The sequence below is a fragment of the Pangasianodon hypophthalmus genome, chromosome 14 (genome assembly GCF_027358585.1).
Source record: "Pangasianodon hypophthalmus isolate fPanHyp1 chromosome 14, fPanHyp1.pri, whole genome shotgun sequence".
In the NCBI taxonomy this organism is placed as follows: Eukaryota; Metazoa; Chordata; class Actinopteri; order Siluriformes; family Pangasiidae; genus Pangasianodon; species Pangasianodon hypophthalmus.
Window position 1 is genome coordinate 11,059,099 of NC_069723.1, and position 24,871 is coordinate 11,083,969.

Here is a 24,871-nt window from a genome sequence, read left to right on the forward strand (position 1 = left end):
TAGTGGTAATGAGTATGAATCTGTGCAAAGACATCGGATTTGCACTGTGTAGATGAGAAACAGATGCAGTGGATGAGCTTGTTTGCCGCAGTTGCACTGTCTGACCCAATGCAAATCGTTACCTAGATATGAAATACATGTTTTGTGTTTATTTCAATAGCTTACTATAGGCTATAAGTAGCAGCCTTTAATGCAGCCAGGTCACATCATTCCAGCCTGCATCCGCCTGATATACCGGGTCAATTAGGTAAGCAGGCACTCTCTGTAAAGCACTCAGGTTTAAAATTTCGGGCAGTATTATGACTGAGTTCAGTGTCTGGCGAGTTGCTGGAGGATGATGTGCACACTGCCCGACCCCTCCCAGATGGAGGGGGGGAATGGGGTGGGAGGCTCTCTGCACCATGATCCACTGGTACAGCCTGCATTAGTCTCAGAGAAAGACACAAACCCAATCACTGAAGCATCGGACAGGACCCACCTTATAGAAAAGATACAAACATAACCAGAGATTAAGAAGGAAAAAAAAAAAGAAAAGAAAGAAACGTCCTGGAAATATAGGCTAAGTGCACGTGATGGAAAGAGCTGGGATGACTTTGGCGAGGAGGAAAACGGACACCACCGACGCGAGCACTTCTCTTGCATTCTGACCTCGCTTCACTTTGCTCTGGGGTGTAGGCGGACCTGAAGGAACACATACACAGATCTGTGTTCAGCACATGGGATTGCTGTGCAGGGATAACTGCAGAATGCGAGTTTGAGCATTACTGGACTGTTATTTTCCTCTCCCTGTCTGCGGCCATGCTCCAGGCATCCTCATGCGATCTCTTCCCTACCTGAGGGACACGAAAGGAAATAGCTAGTCCTCTAGCCTATATTTAGCGGATATGTCGTGTTTGTCGCAATGACCTTAATTGGATGATGGGTTTATTCATTCAAGGTAGTTCTTAAGGTATACTGGAGCTAAGGGAGGTTTTGGAGGACCTTGCTGCACCTGGATATAACATTGCAGCCCTGCTGTTTTGTTTATTTGTTCAGGCGAATGAACGAGGGAATGAATTGCTGAAGTTTGTGATGCACGCGGATGATGGATGATGAAAAGCGTTGCTCAGAGCTCGCGCGTCTTGTCCGTCTTTGAACTCAGAAGATGCATGCAGGATCTCGTGCACAGCTTTAGTTCTCTTTGTTTTGTGCGCATAACCGTCAGCACTCTCTCCGGGACAGGTGTGATGTAAACAAACCAGTGACGCGGCTGTAAACTTGTGTTATTCGACCAACTCGCGTACACGTTCATTTCTCAAATGCTGGGCGAACTTGTGGCTAGTGCGGGACGCGCGTGAGTCAGTCTGAGTGTCAGTGTGCGTGTCCTGGTTCGGTCATGGGAGCGAAGCAGGCGAAGAGCCCGGATGAGGCGGGCGCCAGCCCTCAAAGCGCGCGCTGCAGGAGGACACCGACGCGCGAGCGAGGTAATGACGTGCGCGCCTCGCTCGTGCTGCGCGCTGGGGAGAGACTCTCGCGCGCCGGACCTCCGCCTCCATACCAGCGCCGAGTGGGCATGATCCAGGACATGATGCTCATGGCCAAGCAGGGCAAACACGACGAGGCCACAGAGATGCTCAAAACCCTGCGACAGGTACGGGAGTCGAGAAGCAGTGGCCTTAACAGCACAATTAACTCTTATCACATTCCATAATCAGAATGGTGCTTTAAATACACTAGAGTACACAAGGTTCTTAGACATTACACATTACAGAAACATAACAAATACAAGAGGCAGCACAGGTAGACAACACATTTGCTATGAAAAGAAGTGGATAGGCTATTAAACTATATACTATATTACTATTGCCCTGTAATTTAAATAATAAGAATTTTGCACAGATAAATATTGCACACAAGACTTATTGCATCTAGAGCACTAAACGCAATGCTGTCAGTGACTCAGTCATCATGTGTGTGAGGCAGTTAAGTGTTCATAAGGCTGACTGCATGTGGAATTAGAGCAAAATCAGCAGAGGTGAACACTACAGCTGACAGAATTTCAGATGCTGTTCTGAGACCGGATCCAGTTACAGGCCAAAGTTGGAGATTTTTATATATATATATATATATATATATATATATATATATATATATATATATACAGTACTGTGCAAAAGTCTTAGGCACATGTAAAGAAATGCTGTAGAGCAAAGATGCCTTCAAAAATAGTGAAATTAAATGTTTCTACATTAAAAAAATACTATAAAGAGCAGTAATAAATGAAACAAAGTCAGTATTTGATGTGACGATCCTTCGCTTTAAAAAAAAATAGTAGTCTCAGGTAGAATTAGTGCAGTTTTATAAGGAAATGAGCTGTAAGTTTTACTGAGCATCTTGCAGAAGCAGCCACAGCTCTTGTGGAGACTTTGACTATCGCACTTGCTTCTTATTTTTGCAGCAAAACCCAGCAGCCTTCATTATGTTTTTTTATCTGAAAAGTGTCTCTTATGTAATATTCTGCTTTCTTTACTGACATACAAACATTTTTCTGTAATATTAAATTTTGTGCTGGAAAACCAATGTTTGAAATTCTAAAATGTTTTTGTACTGAATCAATAATGTAGAAGTCATAAAATAAAAATCTATTACAAAGTTTGTACTAAAAAAAATAGGGTGCCTAAGACTTTTGCACAGTACTATATATATGTATATATATATATATATATATATATATATATATATATATATATATATATATATATATATTAGTAATATATATATATATATATATATATATATATATATATATATATATATATTAGTAGAGAATAATTATTTCGCATGGGTTTCCTCTGGGTCTTCAGTTTTCCTCGCACTGACCAAAACATGCAGTTAGGCAGTTTGGCTATACCAAATCATCCCTAGGTGTGAATGTGTGTTTGCTTGGTGTCCTGTAATGTACTGGCAGGGTTTCTCCTGCTTTCACCCAGTGTTCCTGGGATAGGCTGAGGATCCACCACAACCCTGACCAGCATAAAGCAGCTACTGAAGATGAATGAATGATGAACGAATAATAAGCGCACATCTATAAAAACTGTAGCAATAAATCCTTTGTCTCTTTAAATTATTCGTCTTCTTCTTTTTTGTCCTAAAAGTATGAAAATGTTTGCACTCAGCTGTAGTTCATCTATACTGAGTGCTTTATCATTATGCAAAAAAGATGAAGGAGATATTTTGAAGACATTTTCAGAAGGTACCTAGCACAATTATCCACAAGGTCTCAATATTCGAAGGGCATTTTCACGTATGCAATATAGCCTGTAGACCATTTCAGTCAATCAGTGCTGTGTTTAGACCTTTAGTTCGGCTGAGACCAGTTACAAATGAAAACTAGTGCAGTTCGATTACAGTGAGAACCTGATTTCATCCTGATTCCACCCAGTTGCAGAAATTGACAGAATAAAATACATTTGCAAGTATAACTTAACCCTCTTCACAACAAACAAGGACAGCACTAAATTAATAGCAGTTAAGCGATTCCTTCTACTGTGTAACTAACGTGCAAAGATTATGTTTTAGCATGTATTACACAGGTGTTGCTCAGTCTATATACTGTATATAGGAACAGTAATTGTTTTCAAACCCAAGCAGAGAGCATACAACCAAGGCAGGCATCTGCGACATCACTGCGACACAGTACCATATATTTGCTATTTATTTATATTTGAATTGATCATGTTTCACATTACCATTAACCAACAAGCATTCTGCAGAGGGAAGTGGTATAATACACTGAAATTTGAGCCATAGCTTTTCCTTAGCATGTCTTTAATACGGAAAGTCAGAATAAGTAGATATCCGTATAAGACAATGTGGGAGTAGAGAGCATAGCAAGCCCAAGCCCTCTATCATAGACAGGTCAATTACAGTGGTGGTAAGCATTAAGACTCCTCTGTAGAAGTCCCAAAGGCTCCATGGGGCTTCTGCTACAAATCCACCTACATACCAGATGTGTAGTTTCTCCGTCCCTTCACTATGCACTAGTGGACGCATACTTCACCCCCCTCACAGCTGCTGAGGCAGATGCCCAGCGGCTGGACTGTCCTGGACTGCTGATGCAATTAGAATGGCTGTGCGATTTATTACTGTGCTGTGTAGACAGTTTTACTCTCTAGATCTTGCTGTCTATGATGGAGGGATCATGAAGAGAGTGTAGGAGTAACAGGATTTCCTGTATGGAGATCAAGGATGGAAAGAAGACCCTACTGTGGCTCATACCCATCAGTGAGAGCGTAGACGATGAAATGAGCTCAGCAGAAGTGGAATTCTGAGAGAAACATTTAACATTTTGCTGCTGCTGATCTTCACTATGTCTATGCTTTCTGTCTACCACTGAACGAATACTCCAGAGTTTTTCAACTTCTCCCTTAGCCCCTTTTTTTATAACGTATACATATACAGACAATATTTGTGAAACATTTCAAACACGTTTACTTGAAGTCTAAGAGCAGTTGCTGTCAATAAATGATAAGCAAAAACACATTTTTAAAAAATGCTTTCATGCATTCTTTAGTGGAAGGTTTTTGTAAATCTGTATCTTGCAATTTCAGAAATGGGAGTATTTTTTTTTCAGAGGGAACACTTTGTGGTTATAGTTAAAGTAGCTCTAAAGGAGCAGGTAGCACCGCTGCGTCACAGCTCCAAGGTCTCTCGGGTTACTGTCTGTGTACAGTTTTGCATGTTCTCCCCATGTTCGTGTGGGTTTCTTCATGGTTCTCAGGTTTCCTCCCACCAAACAAAAGCATGCTAGTAGGTGCAATGGCTACACTAAATGGCCCCAAGGTGCAAAGAAGTGTATGAGTTTGTGTGCATGGATCCCTGCAATGGACTGGAGTCGCATTCGAGGTGTATTCCAGCCTCATACCGAGTGTACTTAGGATAGGCTTTGGATCTATCCCTGAGACAGACACCACTGACCATGATGAAGTGGTTACTGACGATGAACGATAGGGTGAATGAATGTATTGCTCAAATGTTAGAAAGGACAAAACTATCAGCTATGACAAGACGCTCATGGCTGTCTCATCCTAAAACCTTTATTGTCAGATTTTAATGAATTAATGATGTTGAATTTGTGTTATATATTTTATATATTGTGTTATACTGTACAGTATATGTTGTAAATATTTGCATATTTTAAACATTTATTGACAAAAGTCAACAACTGCCCATGGACTTCCATTGATCACAGCTCACCCTTCATTGTGGTAATCTCACATGTGTTACGCATATGACGGAGTGGGCATAGATAAAACTGAAAATGCTGGAGTGTTCCTTTAAGCATGATGGATGATAAAGGATCCTAACAATCCTATAGAAAAGGGTGAGCTGTGATCATTGTGCCTTCTGTGAAGAACAGGGATCAAGGCCAGGGGCCAGATGCTTTCTGAATCCTCCAACAGCATGAACTCATGATTCTCAGTGGGGGATTTCAGTCTATGTGTCACTTCAGTTGCGCAGTTCAGATAATGGAATTAAACAGAATGGTATTTCAGTCTATTAGTCCATGTAAATTGAAAGAGCAGTTAATGAGAAAGAGAAAGATGGTGAGATGCCTTTGGTTGCTAGGTTCACCCTTTTCCTTTACATCTGTGATAATGGATGGACTTTTGTTTGAAAGGAAGATGATTAATAATGTAGCTCCATTGAGGAGTATTATGCATTGCTGGTTTGTATTGCTGAGCGAGGAAGATTATAGGGGACAAAATCATTAATGAGGAGAAAACCCTTACTGTTTTCTTGTCTGGTTCTTTTAGAATACATCTTCTGTGTCCTTGTGTGTGTTTTGTGAATATATAATTCATGTCACTTGATTTTTAAAAAATGCATGTTTTCCATTTTCCTTTTCATTCTCATGCCCTTGTCTTTCATGTTCTTGATATAGTAAATCTGCTTTGCATGAACACCAGCCCAAGATACTGAGTGATGTGTTGAGCTGGTTCTACTACCTGTGTTGTTGCTGTGTAGATAACAAGGCTCTGGGGTAATATAGATTAAATTCACATTTAGGGTTGTTTGTTATGAATTTGTTTGAGTTTTTTCACATAGTAACAGGGAGCTGTCGTGCTGTAATATCCATGAAATATATCACGATTATCCAGTGAGAGAGAAATACTTATAATCTTTCGCAGAGTGATTCAGACATGGTCAGTGTTTGAGGCACACAACAAAACCGTTGGCTGTATTTAACAAAAACATTAGCTGGTGTCAATTAGACTTTCAGTTTCCAGCAGCTAGTGCAGCAGTGTCTCATTTTCACATTCAAATGGACTTTTACACTGCATAATTCACTATTCATCTTCTCAAGCGATGGGTTTGAACAGTCACTTTCTTTTTTACAGCAAAAGACAGATCAAGTAAAAATATATTGTTCATGGTCTAATTTATTGAATAATTCTCATTATGGGATTATGATGAATATAATTAAACCTATTCCTTTTTATAAATAGATGCTTGAAATAAGAAAAAGTATCTATCAGAAGAACAAGACCATTTCAAGCATCAAATTAGTTAAATATCCAGACATAGGCTAGATATATTCATAGATATAATCTTATACACCAGCTTTCTGTAAATCAAAATGTACATTGCAATAAAACTAAAATGTAAAATATATCATACTGTGAAAGGTTTATATAAAGTAAAAGGTTGCTGTTAATCTTGGCTTTGTCCTCTGCTGCGGAAGTCATTAAAAGCTCAATTTTCTCTCTTTTTTGCTGTAGGATCTGGGAATGGAGTCAACCTCCCTGGATGACGTCCTTTATCGCTACGCCAGTTTTCGGAACCTGGTGGATCCCATTACACACGACCTCATTATCAGTTTGGCCAGATACGTTCATTGCCCGAAGACGGTAGAGTGATTAGTTCCTTTAGTGATGCACTGAAATGAAAATTCTTGGCTGAAAAAGTACATTCAGCACACAATGGGCTAAAACCAGATACCAAAAACCAAAAGAAAAAAAAATAATGCTGAATTGTTTTTACGATTATTTTCCTTTTTGGAGGACTGCATAAATTATGTTCATTTATTTTAATATTTATGCTTTTAAATGAAACAGTAATTATAGAAAGATCACTGATAAACATTTATTTTAATAGATTTTTAATAGCATGAAGTCCTCATCCAGCACTGCAAAAAAAAAAAAAAAAAAAAAAAAAACAATTGGAGGTTTGGTTATCAACCCGTGGTGTCCAGTGTTTAGACTACGCATGCATTAAGTAGTGCCTGAAAACGTGGTGGATTGTATGCATGAATATTGTGCAAATAAGGAGGAGAATAACACAGACATGGGGAATGTTTTAACATTAGCTTCATATTCATTTTAGAAAGATTTGCTCTGTGGTGCAAGTATTTCCAGAAGCATGAGTGCCGCCATATATGCTTCATGAGGACACAGTTTCGAATCCCAACAGTGTCGCAAGCATTCATGGCTCTAGGTGGGAGGGATAGCATTTATTCTCCTTCCCCCATCAGTCATAGCAACATTAGCCAGTCGTGGGTGTCTGTGAGCTTGTGTATGTGCAAGACGGCAGACAGTGCTTTCCTCTGAGTGTGTTACGCTGCACTCTGACACAGCATGAGCAGCAATTCAAAAAGATGCAGTTGGCTGGCTTCACAAAGCATGTTAGCCTTTATCCTCCCAGGAGGGGACCTGTCATATGATAGGGAAGACCTGGCTACAGCAATTGGCAAGTGACCAAATGAGGGAGAAAATGGGGGAAAATAAAAAAGAAAGAAATTCTATGGAGAAACATGCTTTTTAATGGATCTATATCATTTACAGTAATGAGCTTCCTAGTAAGTTTAGGGTTGCCAGATTGGGTGCACTGTTTCTACTATTTGTTTCTAGTATTGACAAATGATTGACAAATGCAGTATTGATAACTACTAGCCATTATCTTCAGCTCAAGACATGTACAACTAGATCACGAATGAGGGATCTGGCTGCATTTGTTAACACTGAACAGGTTGCTGGCTCTGCTTGAACACCACAGTAATGAACAATGCCGGAGACGTAAAGCATACACGAGTGCATCTTTTTAAATCCATCTCTAATTCTCATTATAAAATGATTTGTAAAATGTTGTTAATTATTACTTTTAAAAATGGAAACAAAGATATTTAACAGCATCTTTACTCTTTCTTCTTAGCTGAAATGTAATCATATCTAGGGACATCTACACAATCAGTTTATCCTTTTCTTGTCCTGTCTGTATTCTGAAGGATGAAGATGTTTGTTTTTAGTGTTTGTGCGTGCGTGTGTGTGTGTGTGTGTGTGTGTGTGTGATTTTTAGCCGGGGAGAAACAGGAAATGAATGGTACTTATGACAAAGAGCCTTGATATTGATATATTCAGGGTAATAGAAGGCATGCTGTGTTTCCTATCAAACCACAAATACAGTATGATCTTATCTATGTGCATGAACACACACACACAAGAAATATCCCTTTTTGTCTGTAGGGTGTAGGTTTTAATGGCATGTCTTTCACAGCAAGCTACATGAGATAAAGGAAATGACATTTAGGTGAAGTATATATTGACTATTTTCCAATCGGCCCAGACTTCAGAAGCATTAGTGAATGTTGCTAACAGCAGTAAAGAGGAAAGCAATTTCAGTCACAAACATATTGACAGATAGAGGGGGGATTATGAGCCGGGCAGCGTGATTGACAGCGCTAGTGTTCTGCTCATGGATAAGTCATATTGTGAAGATGAGTGAGTTTATACTAGGAGACTTTCGCTAATGCTGCTGCACTTAATGGAGCAAATTAAACCCAACAGCATGGAAAAAACAACCAGCTAGCTCTGGGGCAAAGCCTCGCTAACAACTGATTTCTAATAAAACAGCAGTTCTCAGCTCAAACAGGAACAAGAACAATATTATTGCAATAGGACTGCTAAAGAATAAGACTGCTGAAGATCCAGTGAAAGAAGACGGAAAATTTATTGTACAGTATGGAAGCACATAGGCATTGAGCCAAATGTAGTTTCTGTATTATAAAAAGGATAGTTTCTGAAAGAATAGTTTAAAATCTGATTGGCGTTCAAAGCTGTTGTAAAATCCTCAATATGTACACGCCTGTGACTGAAACACAATAATTGAATTCTGTATTAATGCACCAGCATTTAAAGCAATAAAACCATTACACCTAAGCCATTGTTCTATCCATAGCATAATCTTTGCCCATTTTGTTGCTTAGCAACCAAAGCTTACTGATAACAGACTACCTTGTGTGGAATGAGGATTGTCTATTGCAAATATTATAAATAAATTTAATTATTTATTTAGCACTGGATTTCATCATATTGTTTTTGTCACTGTTTTCTAAAATAAATAAATAAATAAATAAGTGTATGTTACAATGACTACAGAGTCATGCATAAGAACACCCTTACCCATGATAAAATCACTGTAACACATACCCTGAAGTGGATTATTGCTTCATTCTAACACATTAGCTTACTCTGAGGTTAAAGTGCATAATGTCAGGTTTAAATTGATGCATATGCATGTACAACTGATCATGTTGTACACTTACTGTTATATTAATTGTAAAGGATATGACAATTTCATTTAAGATTGTTAATTCAGTCAACTACTTTTTCTCCTCAAAATGTTTCTGAGCTGGCATTTTATGTGTGTGTTTAGCATTTCCCACCAGTTTCAACCCAGTGTCACCCCAAGCACAATGCTGACCCTAAGTACTATTACAGGAAAAAAATCATACACACTAATAAACATTTAATATTGAAAAAACGGACAAAAAAATAAGTTTCATATAGCACCTTATAGGGTTTTTGGTTTCCCTTCTAGGGCAACTCTTAAAGTTTATTTAATTGAAATGTGGTGTTGCTTTCAGATGACAGAACCCTCTACCATTCAAATATCCCTTACGGAAGCTTTTCTCTAGAGTCTATTCTGTACTGGTGAAAAAGAAATATAGACAACTGCAAAGAAACTCATAAAACACCTCATCATGCAGCACCACTGTCTGAAAATACTCATGAATCTTAACATCTAAACAATTAGAAATTAGATTTTCCCTCACTATAGTTCACATGAAGCTATTCTGTCTATTACATGACTGACGCCTCTTCCTCTTTCTCTGCTCCCCAGGAGGGCGATTCTCTGGGAGCGATGGAGAAGGTGTGCCGGCAGCTGACCTACCACCTGAGCCCACACTCACAGTGGAGACGCCAGGGCCTGCTGAAGAGGAAACCTCAGGCGTGGTAAGTATACAGAGCACATGGGTTGAGGAACCAGGAGGTATGGGGTTGACCTGTGGACATGGGAAGAGTATCTGATACATCATTTAGCTTAACAGGCTTTTCTGTTTCTACTCTGCTCCTGTGCCATCTCTCTCTCTCTCTCTCTCTCTCTCTCTGTCTCTTTGTATGATTTATTCTGTTTCTCTCCATTAGGTTACCAGTCAACATAACCTCCTCTAACATAGGCATTTGTTGATGGTCAAGGCCTGCTGCTCTGTTTTTATTGAATTTCCATTTTAATTCAAGTGCAGATGATTGAAAGGACTGGCTTATCTCCAAATCCACTCCTAAGAGCCAAATGCAGTCCTTATTTATTAGATAAATTATGAAAATAAAGCACTCTCTGCTTCCGTGTAACAGGCAGCTGAAGTCATCACTGTGCCAGCTGTTTCTTTAAGCATGGATTTGTCAGCACTGTGAGAGTAAACAAATTAAAAACCACAGCAGTAAATGAAATCTCAAACTGGCCTTCAGGCCTTGAACCACACTGAGATCCCCAGTGGAGCTTAGGAGACAGTATGTGATATTCTGTTACCAGAGCTGCCATGCACGTGAGCCACGGCGCTGAATTATCACATTTACAATATACAAGTTTACTACAAGCAGATATAGCCAAGATACAGATATTCCTTACTCAAGTAATAGTGCAAAAATATTTTGTAGAAAAGTAGAAAGTACAGCTTTAAATTCTTCACCTAAGTACAAAGCTACAAACTTTTACACGTTACAAGTGAATTATATACCTCAAATCCCTCACTAATATTGGCTATTGACAGTAATTAGTGTGCCTTTAACTGAGAAACCAATGAGCATGAGCAAACATTAACTAATGACAACTAATAACTCTGACAATAGAATCTAGCTTGCATATTAATAGCTAGCTTTACACAGAAATATAAATATATATAAATTGGCTTTATACAGAAATACTAAATGCGGCTAATAATTGATAAACAATTATAGCCATAGATATTAGGTTGCATGTGGTATTTTAGATTTAAGGGAGAATAATTTAATGGCACAAGGTTTTTGTTTTGATTTTTGTTTGTTTTTTTCCCCATCATTTTTTGATGTAAGATACTGCTTGCATATCTGCATAAAAACAGACCAGGAACTTTACAAAATAAAAAAGAAAAACAGCTTATGTTTTTTTTTTATTATTATTATAGAGTACCTAAATGTGTTTTTACAACAGAAAGAGATCCTAGAGTCAAAAATTTAAATGTGTGTGTGTGTGTGTGTGTGTGTGTATATATATATATACATATATATATATAAAAGAAAATACTCATGTCTACTTATATTAAGTCCACATTAAATTTTTTTCAATTCAATATTTATTATGTACCAGATTAAGTGAGCGAGTTTTAAGTGAGTATATAATATGCTCAGAATATGTGTTTAAACTGTATTTAGAGCAGAAATATCAAACACACCTTTATTCAACTTATTCAAGCACTTTGGCCAGCACTTGTTTAAATGCTGAGGATAGCTATCCTCTCTCCTTCATCTATCAAAGCCTTTAGGTCCTGATAAGTTTCATGAGCATCACTAGATCGAATGAATGTAGTAATCCACCGCATCTCTCACGGGAACCCTCTCAGATGGGTAGTTATTATGTAATATGTGAAGAACAAGGTACACTAGTACAACTGATTTGCTAATCACACAGAATGTACTTTGAATGTACTTTGCATTATGCACTTTACATTTAAGTAGAATAATAAGTTGCTAGTGTAGTAGTAGTAGCTTCAAAGTATTCTTTATATTAAACTAAAAAAAACAAGTTGGAAATATACTTTTTATTCCTGTTTAAATTCAAATTCATTGAATTTAAATTTTGTCACATGCATAACCATACACAGTATGACTTGCAGTGAAATGTTTTTAAAACTGTTCCAACATAGAAAAGAAAATATATACATAAAAAGAATATATATATATATATATGTGTGTAAGAAAAACATACACATAAAAAATATATATGAAGGGATTTTTTAAAAAAGTGTATAAGAATAGGTATGTAGATATATGGATGGTGGCAGCAGCAGTCCAGCAGTACCGATGTAAAGTGCAGTTATTTGCAGTTTTGTGCAATATGTGCCGTTAGTGCAATGTAATATACATAATGTGCAATGTGTTTAGTCCAAAGCAAGGTTAGAAGTAGTACATGGATAGTATATAAAATGGTAAAAGTTTGTTTCAGTATAAGATGCTACTTAATGCACTTATAGTACACTTTAAATATGTCCTAAAGTGTACTATATTTTTTGTAAGGGTCCTGAAAAAACATCAGGAGTATTTACTCACTTTTTGTGGGGTTGAAAAGACACAAGTGTCAGGTTGATGGTTAAAGATATAAAAAAGGATGAATGCAGGTGTGCAGCATTCTTCATGCTACGTACCTTGAACGTTCACTCAGGTCTGCACTGCTCTCAGGCTCCTGCTTTTCCCCAGCTGCTCACGTGGGAAATTCTGCTTGCTGTTTATAGCCTGTGTTTGTTGGAGACTCTGGGGAGTCACTGGAGCTCTGACTTCTGTGCCGATTTCATTTGAGCACTGACCTGCTGCTCCGTCTCTCTGGACTGAGGAATGAAGAGATAAAAGGCTTAAAGTGTTCCAGCTACCTGGCCCTCTTAGGCTCATTAATGTCTGCTGTCATTAGCATTCTGCTGGAATCCCAGAGCATGTGTTCATGCTGAAACTATTAGGAACATGCTACTTTCTTCCTTTGTCAAATGAGTTTATGTTTAATCTTTGTTATGTGGGTTGATGTTTGCACACTGGTTGAGATTTCTCTCATTTCTGGTCATCAGCTATCTCTTTCTTTGCTTACAGTCACAGGAGTGACTGTGTGATGAGGTCTTAGACCTAGACAGATACCCTGGAACATACGATTTAAGGCGGAGAATGTTAGATTGGGATGAGGATTGGGGACTGGTGTAAGCTTTTCTCAGGATTTCTAACCTTGCCCCGTGCAGCAGTATTGGTCATTGTTATAGATAAAGCCGAATTATCACACAGAAACGTCTTCTAAGTTGTACTTGTTTTCTACAGGATTGTGCCTTTTACACCAGTGAAAAGAATAACAAACATCATATCAGTGACGTAAAACTGATTGTAGTGTAAATTGCAACAAGGTCAGGGTCTTAAAATACCATTATGCAAAAACCCTGCTAGAGAGTAGTTACAGGAGTACAATGAGTTAGTGCAGCAGTTCGTACACCAGGCATTCAGCTGTAGCTTGGGAAGTTCATTCCACCACCTGGGTGCCTGTACAGAGAAGAATCTTTTTGTATGTCTTCTTCATATCTTGAGGGATGGTGGGTTAAGTAGAGTCAAGCTATATCCTCAAAATGAATGTGGTACAAAGTGTGGTTTGAGAGGCGTCTTTGGGTTGATGCATCTAGTCAAATTTTATGCTTCTGCCACTAGGTGATGGATTTATATGGAATTATCATTGCAACCGGCAGATAAAATGATTAGATTTTGGAATCAATCCAAGATTTCAACAAGGTCAGATGCCAAAGACTGGGCTTATTGTTATTGGTGGCAGAGACAACCTCTGTCAATGCCATTGGCATCGAGTTGTACTTGTGGTGTGGGCAGCTACAGGAAGCCAATGGAGGGAATGCAGCAATGGGTTGATGTGGGAGAACTTGGGAAGATTAGAAACATGTATGTAGCTCCATTCATTCCAGTCATGTAGCTACATTCTGGATCAGTTGCAAGAGTCTTTTGGCATTCAGGGGAAGATCCATTACTTTAAGTCCAATCTCAACATGACAAGGGCCTGAATAAGAACCTATGTGGTTCTTGTGGAGAAAATGGCCAGAAAATTGAAAGAAAATTGGCCATTTGCCAATTCCCATCCACTGTCAGCTGTCTGTCACCTATCACATAATAGCTTCTATCCAAGGAGGATGAAGACTATCATGTACTTCCTCTGAGACACGTGAAGCCAGCCACCACATCTTTTCAAACTGCTGCTAACCTCCTCGGAGGAAAGCGCTAACTGCCCTCTTCTGCATACATGAGCTCACAGATGTCAACAATTGGCTAGTGTCACTCTGACTGACCAGAGAAAGTAAAACACCATCCCCCCTCCCCAGAGAGCACCTCCAGTTTTGCTTTCTTGGACTGGCAGTGGTAGGATTCAAACTCACGATCAAAGTGTAATCACCAACAAAAAAATAAGAGTCTTCGAGGGCTGAGTAAAGTTAGTAGTATTAGAAGAGAAAGAGAGTTGTCCAGAACTACAGCAAGGTTGCATGTGTTGTTAGATGGCGTGATTTGAGAGATCTCCAGGGATGTCAGTAACCTTGGTGAGTCTTTGTCGAGATCAGTTTGGGTTTCTGACGAATAAATAAATGAGGTTAGTGTTATCAATGCATTTGGCAGGATATCTTACATATCTGGCAAAACTTCTTTCACTCTTACAAACTCCTGATCCTTGATTATATTAAAAGTTCTGATTAGCTACTAAACTTGCTCCAACAGTTATGACTCACTCACTCTCTGTCCCTTCTGCCAATGTTTTTATTAGAAGGCGACATTAGCATGAGCTAATGATCCACTCCAAGGCAGGGTTTCTCTCGACTACCTCATGGAAACATGACTCTTGCCTCCTACCAGGGTTAAGGACATGATGCAGAGATAAACCCCATTTTCACTTCCGAATGGCTCATGAGGGATAATGAGAGACATTAAGCCTTATTATGAGAGCTGTGAAGGCTACACTGCACATGAGTAATGATTCATAAGATCTGTGTACTGATCCTTTGCTTGATTTTATCTGTTAGCACTAGTAGAAGAATAAATAATGATCATTCATCATAGTTATTGTCCATGTCCACTTATTTCTGTAATTATATATGCAGTTACTGTATATTGAGTGAACTGAAATAGTTTTCAGGGCAGAAGAAAACTAATAAAATGAATGTGAAATGTATATTTTGCAGTTCAGACGTGATTTATCCATTGTATTGTAACAGAGTAAGGACTGGCACAATCGAAGGAAAATTGCAGCAGCTGATGTGTGCAGGCGGTGCAGAGTGTTTTGGATGGACTGAATTGTGTGAGACATGGCAGCTGTCTGGTCTGTCTGCACTGCTGTCTGTAGTTCATAATAACTCCTGATAACCAGCATTTTGCTGTCAACAGATGATGAGGAATTATTTAGTGTCTGCACACTAAACTTACACACATTTGCACACATTTGGTTAATTCTGGGTGAAATTTTTCAGTTTACTCCTGCTTGAGGATAGTCATTTTTCATGAACTACATCTCATTTGTCATAACCTGCTCCTGTGTATACGTCATGTACACCTATGTGTGTGTGCTACTGCTTTAATCTAGGTCTATAGAGGTCCAAGGAGGTGCATCTGGCTCTTTTCCGTTGAGAAATGATCACGTCATTTCTCAGGCACGTCTTTTTTCTTCTCCTCTCATCCAACATTCCCTCATTCTCCCCACCTCCATACATATCTTCTTTTTTCCTTCTTTCGTCAAACCCGATGCTCCTTCTTCTAATATTATGTTCCTATCCACACCCATCTTTCCCATACACTTGGCTCCATACATTTTTAAATGCCATGATATACCTGGATCTAATTGCTTTTTGTCATAATATCTGTATCTGTCTTCTACTTCTCCTCCTCTGCTCCTCATTTTAGTCATTGTGCTCTATGTAGGAGCAGCACTGGGGTCAGAGTATGATATGCAAATGAACTTGCTGCATTAGTATTCATTCCTGGCCTCCTGTGTGTTGCTTTCATGCTCTTTTCTCTCCCACGCTGATTCTGGCAGCACTGTCCATCCATTTCAAACCAAAACATAATCAGACATTCTGTTTGACGTTTATGCCCTTTTGCTGCTAGTGTATTTAGCATAATCATTGCTTCAGTGCATTAGCAGACCAATCTACATATTACAGTCAGAAATGCCTCAACACACACACACACACACACACACACACACAATAGAGGAGCAACAGACTTTTTTTGTCAATATTTCATAATTAATGTAGGTGCTAAACAGGATTTAAAAAACTATTTTGCATTGCAATTGTTCTTATACCGCAGTGGTATTAAATTCTTGAATCCGATTGGTCAGAAGATGTTGATTAATTTTCTATAACAGTAGCCCTGACAATAGTGGTGCCATTAAGGCAAATGAAAGGTTTATATTATTCTAATTCCTTATTGTTTCTATAGTAACAGCTCATTCACAGGAATTTGTATGGTGAACAATTTATAATCCAAGGCTTGGTGCATTTTTTTTTTGTCTTATCAACTACAAGAGAGAGAAAAAAGGTGCTGGTGAGGAAACGATTGTTTATAGCTGCTATGACGTAAGTGATAATGGGAACAAACCTGTTTCACTGATGTTCCACAACTAACATATAATAGGATACTATGACGAAGTAGGGTGTGGCATTTTTTAATTAAAAAAATTTAATCGCTGGCAAATTGCTGTGATATAAGAGGAATAGAACACTTCAGGATGTGCTGTTTAAGTAAAATAATCAATGTTATGGTAGTAAAAGTAACTCTGCTTTGACCCGGGCCATCTCACACCACTGCTTATTTTGTTTTGTTTCTTACATAAGCTACCATTTTTTTCTAAAGATGTGTACACGATCCTGTAATTAAGATTATTATAGTACTAATTACAATCCTGTAATTAAGCTTATTACAGAGTGAGGCTAGCATGGTGGGAGGCCTTGTGAGGCATAGTGAGGGCACCAGGTATTATTGGTGTCCAGGGTCCGGTGCTTGATCCTGACCTCAGTTTACTGTACTTCATATGTTGTTCTCATGTCTGTGTGGGCATCCTCCAGGTGCTCTAGTATGTTCCCATCTCCCACACACATGCCGATGTGAATGTATGTGTGATACCCAGTGATGGAGTGGCATCTAGGGTGTATTCCTCCCTTGCACATAGTGTTCCCAGGATAGGCCCTGTATTAGCAGTGATCCTGACCAGAATAAAGGATTTGTAGTCTATTAAGAGTCACTAAATTGTTCTGCCAGCTAGATCTATAAAATACAATCTCAGTGTGTCTCCTGCACCCACCTACCTACCTGCTGCCACTACCAATATCTCTTTTTTCATTGGCACACAGATAATCAGGGCTGTTTACTCAAGACCCATCCTCACACCGTTATTGTTTAGCAGATTGTGGAAGACGAGTGTTGTCTCGACCTGGGCTTTCATGCTGTGCACGTAATGGGAAACACTGCTATCACCACCTGTGCATTTTCCTCACACAGGAAAGAGGAAGCATTCACTGTGTAGACCTCTAGGCCTGCTGTCTCAGGGATAATCACACTTAAGAGAAATAAAATACACTGCAAGTGAAGTCCAGTGCTGGATAGATAATAGCAGAATAAGCGGCTGATTAAGCGAGTCCTCTTTGTCTTTCTGTGTGGTGCGGATGTTCTTACAGACCTTGAGTATCAGGTCGCTGACACGCACACACCAGGTATTGTCTTGCATTTTGTTCTAAGAATTGTTTAGTCATACCTGATTTTGTGGTTTACTAAGCCTACAGTAAAACCCTGGTTTTATGCCACTGGCCTTTCTTTATATGTTTTCATATAAATTATAAAGTAAATATATGAGAATATATTAATTCAATTCAATTCAATTTTATTTGTATAGCGCTTTTAACAATGGACGTTGTCACAAAGCAGCTTTACAGAAATAAGTGGATTCAAAAAATACATTGTAAATATGTGAATTTATCCCTAATGAGCAAGCCAAAGAAAAACTCCCTGAAACAATATAAGGAAGAAACCTTGAGAGGAACCAGACTCAAAAGGGAACCCATCCTCATCTGGGTGGAACAGATAGTGCAACAGATAGAAGAAATCCCTTCTATTATCGTGTACTATATGGACAAATAGTGCAAATGTGCAACCAGTAAATTCATCACAGTTTTCGCAAGAAGTTCGGTTGGTTAAAATCTATCCACTGAGTCCTGAGTACGAAGCTGGTCATGGCAACTGACCCCCAGAACCAAAATTTGTTATACAAATTATAATTTACATATATATAATTTACATACGTGTAATAATTTACAATATATAGATTATTACTGCTTTTCATATTGAGAAGGATGTATGTATTATAGTGTCATTTCACATATGTCACATATATTGTTTTTATATGGATAAATATTCTGAGTGTATATTATAAAGTATAAAACATGTATTATAGGCTATATTTTTATTTTATATCTACATTTGAAGACAGTTGATGAGATGCACATGGCACAGTATCAGTTTGAGTGTAGCATTGCTGGTACTGAAATCCACTTTAGCTCTTAATACTAGTATGTAATAAGTGCTATACCTCACTGCACATACAATATTTTAAAAAAGCATTAAAGAGTTGACATTTTTTTGGGGTTAGCCTTTGGTCTGTTTAAGCTAACAATAGTAAGCTATGTGGATGCATGCAGTATATAAAGTTCTGTAGTCTTTAACTTCTTGTGCTTCTGTAGTCTTTAAAACTTTTTGAAATGCAAAGTACCGCTACATAGAATTGGCTGTCAGTAGAAAAAAATTATTTGCTTAGTTATGAAGAAACTTAGGGTTGTAGGCCAACTAATTTTCTTCCATCATCTATACCAATTATCCTACACAGGGTTGTGGGGGAGCCTGGAGCCTATCCCAGGAGACTTGGGGCACACCCACGATGGGGTGCCAACCCAGTGCAGGGCACAATCCCACACACATTACAGACAATTTGGAAATGCCAGTCAGCCTACAATGCATGTCTTTGGACTGGGGGAGGAAACCACTGTACTCAGAGAAAATCCCTGAAGTAGGGGGAGAACATGCAAACTCTGTATGCACAGAGCAGACATGGGATTCAAACCCCCAACCTTGGAGGTGCGAGGCAAACATGCTGACCACTAAGCCACCATATTCCCCTCTACCATCATTACTACAGTGATAATTTTCTAAACTAATGCATTTCTAACTAAAGGTGTACAGCATATAGAGAAGTATGAGTTTGATATATTCTGTATCAGGTAGCACAAATGTAGATATATTACAATGTATTTAACAATACATTTAAATTATATTAGGCAAAGTGTACATACTGCAAATAGATTATTTGTCAACATGTTGCACAGTATTTTCAAAGTACATCACAATCTATTTCTGTTCTCTAAGGGTGATGTGATGAGATAAAGACTACACTAGCAGGGTTCATGATTGACATTTAGTGATATAAAAGTACTTGTCAGTACTTGTCAGTACTTTTATATGCCTCTGCTGTAGAGACAGAGGAAAATGGGGTGGTTTTTTAGAGGGGTTTATAGACAAGAAACAAAGGTCAGCTTGACGTCAGCGAGACAAATTCGCTTCCAGTTTTGGATGTTTTGCTGGTTCAGTGACAGAGCTAGAGGATTTGTAGAGATGAATTTTCAGAGGGATGGAAAACTTTTATTACATCAACCTTGTTGAGCAATGAGACTAATTATGGCTCTTCTCCAGCCTCTAATGTTGAGCAGTATACTGTATATGTGAAGTACTCCTTCACTGTAGAGTTTTCTTTGCTGAAAATTAACTAATGAGCTGGTCGTGATTAATCCAGGCTAAACAGTGGCAGTTTTCACTGTACATCTTTGACAAATTTCAAATTACACTGTGAAAATAGGGTCTTTAAACTACTAACATATCGAGTCCCTGATAGTGGTTACAATATATTTGTAGTTCTTTAGAGATAAAGTGTAAGCATTTATTAAGGCACATTAACTTGACAAATCCATTCAACATTTTAGTTCACTCAAAAGCCTAAACGTCTTTTCTACAACAGCGTAGATTCTGAATCCAGCAGCATATTTTAGAGTTTGGGTCATAATTGAAATCAGCTCTTCTCCGCCCTGCATGACTACGCCGTCTGTTTATTGTGTTCACTGGTGCCAAAAGGATTATTAAATCTAATTCTGGTTTTCCTTTTTATGGCAATTATTGGTGCAAGTGTTTTCTCTCCTCTTTCTCTCTTACTATGTCTGAGCTTGTTTACTGGAATGTCAGTGCTCTCAGTTTTGCTTATTTTTAGCTCTCAACGTGTGCAGTGAGTGTCGTGCTTCATTTGCTGGCTCCGTTTTAACACTTTGTCTGCAGATAAACATCTGCACCACTTGCTGTTGGTACCCAGAGGCTTAATAGAGCTCTTTAGTGATACAGACATTAAAATTGCATAATACACTCAAACCATGTATCCACACAGCTCTGTTGTTTTATTAGAAGAAAGACAAAGCAGACATTAATATAGTTACATTTTGGTCTAATTTGGTTACATTTATCTTCTTTATCCACTTTAATTTGAACAATGCATTTTTATAACTGCTTTATCCTGGTCAGGGTCATATTTCTGGATCTTATCCCTGAAACAATAGGCACAAAGCAGATGGACTAGCATCTCCCTGGACAAGATCCCAGTTCATCTCGGGATAACACTTTCTATCCACAGTCAAGTAGTAATCTTCTGACAGAGGCAACCAAAATATCTTAGTAGATTCCATGATGCCATCAATTCTTCACAATATCCCCTGCACCATACTCACATAAGTGTTTATGATTCCTTATATTCAGTCCCCTTTTTCATGCTGATGGTGTTCAAGGCCATCAAACTGAAATGATTCCAATTATAGTTCCAATGATGCTTGGTGAGGAAGGACTTCTTTCATACAACCTTTCCAAACAGCTTATTATTATGGAGGTGGCATCTTATTAGATGATTTTAAAACCTGACAACCTCAAGAAAAAGCTAAATCTGAGAAATTTTCTTTGCCTTTGATTTTCATTTTAAACTTTTTATTATGGTCTTGTTTGCATTTAAATGTATTTTAACTGCCTATGTATTGTATATTAATAAGCAGGCTTGTGCAGGGTAACAACCTTGAAAAGGCAATACAATCATTTCTGGTCATTCTCTGGAAGAGTGCCAATAATTCTGGAGTCTGGCCTTATTTTTCCAGGTAGAAAGTGTTCAAATCTAAAGTCAGCACAGCACTGTTGTCCTTGTCCTTGAAATCAGCTAGTGGAAGGTTTGGTACTTAGCTGACAGGATGATTCAGGTATGCCAAAAAAAAGAGCTCCAAGTCTGGACATGACTACATAACATCAGTGCCTTATAGTAATATTATATTTACTATATCTGCTTCATGAAGGTTAAAATGACATCCAGGTCTCTCCTTTCTTTAAATTTATATCTCTAGTGTTTGACTCTTTCTCTTTCCTCTTCTCAGCCTGAAAGCCATTCTTTCTAATCCACCGGCCAGTGGAACGTTAGACCTCTCCGGCATTCCTCTGGGGGTAAAGGATATGGAGCGACTTTGCTCGCACCTGCAGCGGCATGCATCTCGTGTTTCCAGCCTTGAGCTGGGATTCACAGAGCTCACAGATGAAGCCTTTCTTCTGCTCCTGCCCACGCTGGCCTCACTGCCTCGGCTTGAGACACTGGCACTCAACGGCAACAGGCTGACACGAGCTGTGCTCAAGGAGCTGACGGACACGCTGAAGGAACCCGATCGCTTCCCTAGCATCACATGGATAGACCTTGGAAACAACGTGGACATCTTCTCGCTGCCACAGTCGTTCCTCGTGAGCCTGCGTAAGCGCTGCCCCAAGCAGGGCAACCTGCCTACCATCCTGGAGTTCGGAGAGAGCCAGGCGAGTGAGCCAGACACCCGGCCAGACGAAGATGACACGGATAACACCGACGATACAAACAAGACGCTGAGCCTGGGTGAGCTCAGGTCTGAGGTGGACTGTGAGATGGACGGGGAGATGGAGATTGAAGAGATGATGGAGGAGCTGCTCGACTTCGATAGGGAGGTCAGAGGTCTGGATGATGAGGAGAGTGTGTGGACCATGGAGGAGCAGAGGGCTGGAAAAAGGCCATATGAAAGACAAAGCAGTGTGAGAAAAGCAACTAAGGCTGAAGGTGAGGAGGACACACACAGCCGGAGCTCACAGCTGTCGTGTTCTAGTCAGTCACAGGACTCTTCAGCAGCCTTCGGGGATGTGAGAAAGGACAATGGTGTGGATCAGGTCCCTTGTTCTTCAGGCAACCTGACCTGAGCAGACTTCCTCAGTTTAGAAATTGTAGCCTTTAAACCTGTCTTGTCCAAAGAGTCAGGAGAGACCCTGCATTAGACTGTTTACAGGTCAGAGTGACGAGTCTCAAGGTAGTAAAAGATTGGAGGGGATGACTCACATAAAAGTAAGGGACTATGTGATAAATAAATGATATTTTGTGTATATCATGCATAAAATTACAACCTATACCACTTATGAGGTATAACAATCATATTATATAGAGTAAGGTAAGATACCCTTTGCAGTTTATATGCTTCTCTTTCAGGTAATACCCCTTGGTTATATGGTCCTAACAACAGACTTTTACCTATGTGCCTGTCTGACCCTGTTAAAGAAGCGTGATGGTCTGACTGAGACTGGGCGCGCATGCTTATCCAGTGCACACGGCGACTGAGATCTGGAGACAAACTCACCAGCCTGACATTATTAGTCTAGCTTGGACATTTCCTTCTCCGTCTATGCATCTGTTTCTACATCCCAAGCAAGAAAACCTGCTCATCAGCCTTTGAAATGCATGTCCCCAGTGTCAGAACAGCCTGTGCTCCAGAAGAAAAGCAAGAGGAAACCAAATATGTTCAAGGATGCCCTGAGTTCAGCTTTAGAAAATTGTTGCGCTTTATGATGGACTGGCACCAAAGACCGAAGGACAGAATAACATTAAAATAAACATAAATTTCCCGATTATTACAATATATTGAAAGGTATCAAAGCTTCGCTCTTCCTTTTATACAGACATTCTAACCTGCTATATAATTGCAATTTATTTGGTATATTTTTAATATAATCACCCAGACATTGTATTATGCTGTAGAGTATTTGTTTGAAATATCAATTTACCAGTTATGACACATTTATAGCCTCCATTTATTCACCAAGTATTTCTTCACCAGCGCATACTCATGCACCAGTAGGTCCAATCTTCAATATATTCAGTATCTCGAATACAGTTTATGACATGGATCATATTATCCCTCACCATAATACTTACAAAATCTGTGAATGAGCCATTTTCAGGTCTGTTATTCTGTTCTTTTACAGAGTTTCTGTAATAAATATCTTATTTTGTAAGGACCATATTCATGTTATAGACTGGTTGATGTAACCTATTCTGTTTATCATAGCGAGGCAGATAGAAATTCATCAAGATACCCACATAACACCTCTTCAGAATTTAATTCTTCAGAAGCCTCAAGCCAGGAGAAATATTAGAAATATGATCTTAATATTCAGACCTATCACAGTGACCTAAGGGCCTGTTGTCTAACAGGCTTATTAACATATTAAAGAATTAAAAGAAAAAAATCACCCTGAACAATTTGCATATTAATCTCTCTTTAACTTGTTTTCTTCAGTAGTGTTCAAGATTTATTTTGTAATGAAATTCTGAATTGACGTTTTTTTTTTAGTTTAAACTTTGTCAATTTCCACTTAGTTAACAGTTTCCTAAATTACTCACAATGCCATTTGACTGCTTGCTGAATAATGGTGACAGATCAAGTAAGTTCTTGCTTCATTTCTACCTTAAAAGACTGATGCAGCAGTGCTTTAGCCCTTTAGTCTGTCCAGCTCTCTCTCTCTCTCTATCTATCTATCTATATATATATGTAATTGGCAAGTGAGAAAAGAAGGTCTTGCTCTTTTGTTTTTAGGAGCTAACAGCAAAATCTGATCAATATCCCTTATGTTTGAGATTGTTGAAAAAAAAAATTTCCTATTAAACATCATTGTAACCATTTCATTGTCCCCATGTGACTTCAGCACGGTAAACAACTTCTAACTTCTCAGAAGAATAACAAAAATAACAAATTAGCACTAGAATCACTAAGCGTATCACAAATATTTCAGTATAAACATATGCAGAGTGCGTTTAGGGGCATGGTGGCTTAGTGGTTAGTACATTTGCCTCATATCTCCGGGGTTGGGGGCTTAATTCTCACCTCCTCACCACCTGTGTGCAGAGCTTGCATGTCCTCCGTGGGCCTCAGGGGTTTCCTCCGAGTGCCCTGGTTTCCTCCCCAAGTCCAAAGACATGTGTTCAAGGCTGATTGGCATTTACAAATTGTCAGCTGTGTGTGCAGTTGTGCCCTGAGATGGGAGATAGGATGTGTAGGATAAGCAGTATGGAAAAATGGAGGGTGGACTTCTCCTTTAACACTAAATACACAAATAGTGTCTACAGTTCCACAGTATCAAACACCACTGCAACTTTAACACTAATGGTGAAAAGATATTAGACTAGTATCTGATCTTTTTAAACACACCCAGTTAAACAGCCTATTGAATTATTAGCCTCAAATCAAAGTAGGCAAATCTCATCTACAAAGAGAAAACTCTCTCCTCATGGTGTTAATTATCTGATGAGCAGCAGGATGTGCAAAAATAAGAATAAAAGAATTGTCTCAAACATTTAATGACGTCTAAATCTTGAATGTGAG

At 38.8% G+C, this 24,871-nt stretch overlaps 1 protein-coding gene across 2 annotated transcripts; it reads left to right on the forward strand.

The window, feature by feature from the left end:
• The first annotated feature begins 382 nt into the window (after nucleotides 1–382).
• On the forward strand, nucleotides 383–23,512 carry lrrc75a (leucine rich repeat containing 75A). 2 transcript variants are annotated; one of them, XR_003403388.3, is made up of 5 exons: nucleotides 383–1,630; nucleotides 6,762–6,890; nucleotides 10,159–10,271; nucleotides 21,584–22,560; nucleotides 22,702–23,512. XR_003403388.3 is itself a non-coding variant. In XM_026924900.3 (4 exons), the coding sequence occupies exons 1-4, from the start codon at nucleotides 1,376–1,378 to the stop codon at nucleotides 22,416–22,418; spliced, it is 1,332 nt and encodes a 443-aa protein (XP_026780701.1). In that variant the 5' UTR covers nucleotides 383–1,375; the 3' UTR covers nucleotides 22,419–23,512. The 2 variants fall into 2 exon arrangements, 1 of the variants encoding a protein (XP_026780701.1); XM_026924900.3 differs by having other exon boundaries at nucleotides 21,584–23,512.
• Nucleotides 23,513–24,871: the final 1,359 nt, after the last annotated feature.

Bases quoted from the DNA above. Each gene is read 5' to 3' on its own strand.
- lrrc75a (XM_026924900.3), top strand. From the start codon at position 1,376: ATGGGAGCGAAGCAGGCGAAGAGCCCGGATGAGGCGGGCGCCAGCCCT. The intron at 6,891-10,158 runs GTAGAGTGATTA...TCTGCTCCCCAG, and splicing joins ACGTTCATTGCCCGAAGACG to GAGGGCGATTCTCTGGGAGC. The intron at 10,272-21,583 runs GTAAGTATACAG...TCCTCTTCTCAG, and splicing joins AAGAGGAAACCTCAGGCGTG to CCTGAAAGCCATTCTTTCTA.